The sequence below is a fragment of the Anastrepha obliqua genome, chromosome 1, assembly GCF_027943255.1.
Source record: "Anastrepha obliqua isolate idAnaObli1 chromosome 1, idAnaObli1_1.0, whole genome shotgun sequence".
In the NCBI taxonomy this organism is placed as follows: Eukaryota; Metazoa; Arthropoda; class Insecta; order Diptera; family Tephritidae; genus Anastrepha; species Anastrepha obliqua.
This window is the reverse complement of record NC_072892.1, coordinates 112,162,348-112,168,789: the sequence shown is the minus strand read 5'-3', so window position 1 is coordinate 112,168,789 and position 6,442 is coordinate 112,162,348. Positions and strand designations below refer to the sequence as shown.

At 38.1% G+C, this 6,442-nt stretch overlaps 1 protein-coding gene across 1 annotated transcript; it reads left to right on the top strand.

Annotated features, from left to right (window-relative positions):
• The first annotated feature begins 465 nt into the window (after window positions 1–465).
• On the top strand, window positions 466–2,760 carry LOC129236595 (myb-like protein Q). The gene is made up of 3 exons (XM_054870923.1): window positions 466–593; window positions 905–1,075; window positions 1,185–2,760. The coding sequence occupies exons 1-3, from the start codon at window positions 466–468 to the stop codon at window positions 2,758–2,760; spliced, it is 1,875 nt and encodes a 624-aa protein (XP_054726898.1).
• Window positions 2,761–6,442: the final 3,682 nt, after the last annotated feature.

Sequence of the window (6,442 nt, the reverse complement as noted above, 5' to 3'; positions counted from 1 at the left end):
AATACGTGCTAAGGGCGACCACTTGCGCGATATCATATTCAAAAAGTGATGTAAACGAATCTCCTTGAACTAAATTAAATGTTTTTCACAATGAAACACAAAAAAATGTTTCTTTTTCCATATTTTTTTAATAATCACATGGGTCAGTTTAATATGACCAACCCTGTATATACCTGGGTTTAGCGGCAGCGCAGTGCAAGCTGGGTATTTGCAAGTTGTAGCTAAAGTAAATGTATACAATAATTTTAATCGCATCTTTAATTAAATGATAAATGAAGGTTTATAATTTTTCTGAGAAGAAAAGAGAACAACAATAAAACTCGTTGAATTCTCATATACTTGTATGTTTTGCATATTTTTTCATTTCTCGCTCCTTGTTTAAATTCTATAAATTGCAGATATTTTCCAGAGATCATACAAGACAAAAATTGTGTTAAAAATTAATGCAAATAGAAGAACACAGCAATGGATTACAAATCAGCTGGAATGTATCCTGAATATGAGACCTTCCCATCGAATCATGCTCCAACATACAACGACAACCAAATGCATCCACTATTGGCAGCCATTAGCGGAAATATGGATAAATATGCGTGAGTATATCTACTTATGTATAAACATTTATAGAACGTGGTGTTCAACTTTAATGCAAGTTCAAGATAATTGCGCCAAATTTTTTGTTAAGTGTTAAAAAAAAATGAGCAGCGCAGGGGGCTATACTTTTTTGGCAAAGTGTGGCATTCTGGGTTGGTCCATAAATTAAAAACATGGGTACCTAATGAAAACATATGAATTTATTCTGCTACCAGGATTATTTACATTACAAACTTTATTCGATTTTTCCCCTCTTCGTTCTTTAAACTGAAATATTTTTTATCCTCGCATTCTTTTTGTCTCACTATAGAAACGCTGAAGACCGAGCAAGATACCACAACCACATGATGCAGCAGTCAATGCCGCCTTTGATGGACGATGCCACCCAAACGCATGGCGTGTATGCGAGCAGTGGCGGTGGAGGAGCTGGTTGGGGTGGTGGCCCAACTGGCACCGGCGGCACCGGACACTCCGGCTATGGGTAAGCAGCATGTTGTACACTCACAGCAGCCACTAATTATTAATTAACATTTTCTTCCTATTTATCGCCTTTTTACGCGTTTCAACTTGCTTTTTGAACTGCACAATAGCTATGAGTCGCCATATGGAGCTAGTGGTGGTGGCGGTGGTTATGATTATCCTCCCGCCGCTCCGGTGCATGTGCCCACTGGAGGCTCATACTCTCATCACACCACAGCTGGTAGTGGTTATGGGGTGCCTCCATCGCCAAAGTATTTTCCCCGCCCTCATCCGACACCAGCGACCAAAGGCAGTGGCAAGAAGAAGAGCAGCAGCAGCAGTAGCAGCAAAGCTTCTACGATGAATGCACTCACTTTGTTGGCATTTTTCTTCTTTGTGAATTTGCTGCAGAATTGCCTCAAGGACAACATGGAGGCGATTAACCCTACTGTGATGGTAATGACGACGAACATGGTGCGCAATCGCAATACGAAATTGGCGGAAATGAACTCGCGCGAGCAGAGCACTTCACCCGCATCGGTATTTACATCGGGCGCGAATATTGTTGTGCGGCCGGAGACTTTGGTATCGGCAGCAGCGGGTGCGCCAGGCAGCTCAGTGGTTGCAGCAGTGCCAGCGGTGTCCAGTGTAGCATTGCAAACATCGCCATACAGTGGTGGTGGAGGCGGAGGCAGTATAAGTGCGTCAAGTGCGCTGAATGTTGGCAACAATCATGGTGGGAGTGCAAGTGTTATTAGCAGCAACAGCAACAATCACAATAATTACAATAATAACAATCAAGCCAACAGCAATAGTGGCATTCGACCACCCGCTGAGCCGCAATACAGTTATGGCACCAACGGCGCTCACAATGCGCAGCACCACTATGGCAGTGAGGGACATTACAGCCAACAAAATAATAATATGAACAGCAACAACAATAATCAGGCATACAATACATATCCACATGCTGGTGAGGTGCCTTTCCCATCGGCGCCAGCACCGACAATAGTAACCGCAAATCGCGATCCGCGACCCGAGTTTTACGATTCCGGCCATCCATATCCTAATCAAACACTCTACTCGACTACAAGCACGGACAATCATCAGCACTATGTTCAACAACAACATCAGCAGCATCACCCCTATCTGCCTGATCACTATGAACAAGAAATGTACGATCAGCAATATCCACAACGGCCCCCTCATTCACAATTCCAACAGCACCAACAACAATATGAGCAAAACCCTCAACACCAACATCAACAAGAAAGTCATTCACAAGGTCACTTGTCACAACAACAACAGTCAGACCTTCATGATCATTATCAAGATCATCATCAGCAGCCGCCACTACCACCACAAGATCACTTCCAACACCATTACCCCGTACAGCACCATTCCCAACACCATTCACCTTTTCACTCACACCAACACAATCAGGTTCCCGTAGATCGTCGTCCTTTACGTGCTGGTGGTGCCCAAAGTGAGACCTCGCACCCTTGGTCCCACAACACCGGTTCCTCTTCTTCGAGTGCACATAAGCGTGGCTCCAGCTTCTCTCCTCACTCCTCTTATACTTGGTCGTCAGGGTCGTTGTCTGCTCATGTGAGCGGTAATAATAATTTTAACGATGGAGATGATGATGACGACGATGTAAGCCGTTATGATGATGCCTTTTATACTCGCTCAAATAGCAGATCATAGAATACATCTAATTTAATGAATATTCATGCATTACAGTGTTCTGAAATAATAATAATAATAATAATGTAAAAAAATATTTCCCACTATAAGTTACGAGGGCCAACTCTTCCCAAATAAACACGCGTTTTAAGTTAAAATTGTAATAAGTTTATATGAAGGAAATAAAAACAATTCTCGCGGTTTTGGTCCTGACAGACATCGTACTATCAAACGTCTTATACTTCGTTCCCGAAATAAGGGTACCCATCCTCACAAAATCAAAATAACTTACCATTCATCTATGCCAAAATAGCAAAAAAAAGTAACAAGCAATAACAAGTTTTTTTAAATTAAATATTCAAAAAATTTGGAAAAAATAAAAAATTAAAAATAAATATAGTTTTCATTTTAATTAATACAAAATAAAAAATATTTATAATATTAATTTTAACTAATAAAAAATAAAAAAACTAAAAATAAATATAGTAATTAGGAATATATAGGTAAGTTAAAAAAATAATTTTAATTTTAATTAATAAAAAATAATAAATGAAAAATAAACATAAATATAATAATTAAATATACAAGAAAGTAAAAGAAAGTTATAAAGTAAAAAAAAAAAAATTGACATATATAAAAAACATTTAATAAAAACAACTAAAATGAATTTAAAAATAACTCAAATATAAATAAAGCAAAAAAATAAAAACAAGTAGTACTCTCTTGTCGCATTTATGGACATAGAAGGTGCTTTTAATAATATTGAACCCAAAGCTGATTTGTCTGAAATTGCAAAATTGGGTATTAATTACTCCATCCGAAAGATGATCGAACAAATTCTCCAAAATAGAATAATCACTTAAGAGCTTGGGTTAAGCCGCATGAGAATGTACGCCGTCAAAGGCACTCCTCAAGGCGGAGTACTTTCACCCCTTCTCTGGAATCTCGCTGTAAACAGTTTGCTTCGAAATCTCGAAAAAGCAGGCTGCAAGGTTGTAGCCTATGCAGATGATATTGCTCTCTGCGTGTCAGGCAAACACCTGAATACCCTCACTGAGCTCATGCAACGCTCAATCAATATTCTGTCAAAATGGTGCACCGAAAGCGGACTAAATGCGAATCCAGCAATGACAGATCTTGTTCTCTTCAATAGGAAACAACAATCTCTTCCACTGCAAACAATAACTTTAAAAGGGGAATCATTACTTCTATCGGATTCAGCTAAATATCTAGGAGTTATTCTAGATAGGATGCTTAAGTACAACACCTATAGTACTAAGGCTTTAAATACGTTGCTTCACTTGTTCCCTATCGGTCTGGCTGGCAAAGCGATTGCAGCGAAAGCAGCGACACGCATGAATGCTATATCGAAATTGAATAAGTATCTTGGCCATTCGACCGTACTGAACAGGAGCACTGTTATCTCTTCCGACATAGACTATCATGTAAGTCTTCCATCACCACCCTTGCTATTCTCCTGTTCACTCCCAACTAGGGAAGAATGGAAGACAAATCTAACCGAAATCGATGGCCCTCAGATTATATATACAGATGGTTCAAAACCAGACGGTAAAGTGGGATTTGGAATATTTTCCAATTCCCCTCAGATCAAGCGGAAGTATCCGCTATCTGATATGATGCGAAAACTATCTTAGAAAAGAGAATATCACTAGAGGATATCCGCTTTTTCACTGACAGTCAAGCGGCCATTCGAGCACTCAGCTCCTCTTATACCCACTCAGATGTGGTTCGATCCTGTCTCTTATCTCTTAACGAGATAAGTGTTCAGAATTCTGTCCAAGTTATCTGGATACCGGGTCACAGTGGATTCGAAGGTAAATGCAAAGCTGATGAGCTCGCAAGAGCTGGAGCTGCGCAATCAAATGTTAGTAACTTACTCACAATCCACATTCCGCTCTCAACATGTAAATTGCTCATTGATCGAGAATTTCACAGCATTGCTGATCGGAGGTGGCGAGTGGAAACTACTTGCGTTACGACCAGACAAATCTGGCCATCCCACAATCTGAAACAGACAAAAACCCTTATAAGTCTTTCGAAACACGAACTAAGGCATGTTATATCTCTTATCACCGGCCACTGCCTTTTGGGCACTCACGCACGTCGGCTCGGGGTTCCTCAAAACGACCTATGCAGATACTGCGAGGACGAAGATGAGGAAGTATCGAGCAGACATTTGCTGTGCATTTGTCCCGGTCTAGCCAGAAGTCGACTCGCTCTTCTAGGCTCTCAAACAATTGACAATCTTTCAGTACTCTCGAACCTGAAAATCGAATCTCTCATCAAATTCTCGAAACGAATTAATATCTTTGACCAAAATCTATAATAAAAATCTCGGTTAGGTGGGGAAATCATACAATATAATGAGCTCTAGGGAAATACAACGGACCCAACTTGCGGTCTATGTGGCACTCCGATGCGGGGTCACCCTTAAACCAACCAACCAGCCAAAGCAAAAAAAAAATAAAATGAAACAAACGCAAAATTTTAGAAAATATAAAAAATATGAACAAATATAAATAACAAACAAAACAAAAAGATAAAAAACAAAAAAATGGAGTAAGTATACTAAGAAAAAATAAATTTTTAAAATTTAAATAAGCAAATAGTACATATAAAGTAAAATAGAGAAAGAGATAAAAAAATTAAAAAAAAACAAAAATAAAATAAAATTGAGGAAATAAAAATTCAAAAAATAAAATAAATTCTGCAGGTAGTAAGATGATGGTTGATTACACAATGGCCTCTTGGATTATAAATTATTCTTTTTTAAAGAAGGATACCAGTTTAGACTTATCGAAAACTCAACTTTTTTTATTGTATAAATTGTTAGTATAACTGCTAAATAATATTTGGTAAAAATTTTAAAGCAAAATTCGCATTATTACCGATTCTATGAGCACTTAAGTGACTGCCAGTCGGTTCCGCACCGTAGCGCGCGTTAGTTAGAACTACGTTTTGCTCTAAACTACTTTTTTTTAAACTAGTGGGCATTCTAGCTCAAAAAGTTATAGACCAATGGTTCTAAAATTTTTTTGGAGCATTCTTTATTCAATCCTAATTCATATGAATCTAATTCTGGGAATATGTTATCATTAAAAATATTTTTTTTAAGCAAAATAGATAAAAAAATATGGTATGAAAAAATTGCATTGTGTTCCAGCGCCTCAAAGATATGCAATTTTCAATATTATTTTATCAAAATCAGGTTCATATTCTTAGAAAACATGTTGTTAACGAAACAAAAATTGTTGTTGATTACGGACAAAAATTGCAACTTCAGGAATGCCCACCAGCAAGATACGCGGATGGCGATCATCCATGGACAACACGCTCTAACGCCACTATTTCCGGCGGAAATGGCTCGAAAACGTACTTAAGAATATGAGTAAAATACCCTCTAAGTTTAAACAATTTATGATTATTCCTTCCTTGTTCAAAAAATTCACGAAGAACACCAAAATTTCAGCCTCCTAAACCGGTTTCCTCCCTTAATTCCATACAATCTATAACCTTTTACCACATATGAGCCCATATATGGTATTGTAGATTTGATTATTATTATATTAATTATTATTATTCCTTTATTAAATCTAAGGCGCGCATCAACAATAATTAGGAGCCTTTAAGCTAATCAGCCCCGTGAGGTAATATTTTTTTGGCATTTCCGTGGGGAGATTGG

What these genes read in the sequence shown, in the direction of transcription:
- LOC129236595 (XM_054870923.1), top strand. Translation starts at nt 466, where the DNA reads ATGGATTACAAATCAGCTGGAATGTATCCTGAATATGAGACCTTCCCA. An exon ending in GGAAATATGGATAAATATGC is followed by an intron (nt 594 to 904) that starts GTGAGTATATCT and finishes GTCTCACTATAG; the next exon opens with AAACGCTGAAGACCGAGCAA. An exon ending in ACCGGACACTCCGGCTATGG is followed by an intron (nt 1,076 to 1,184) that starts GTAAGCAGCATG and finishes ACTGCACAATAG; the next exon opens with CTATGAGTCGCCATATGGAG.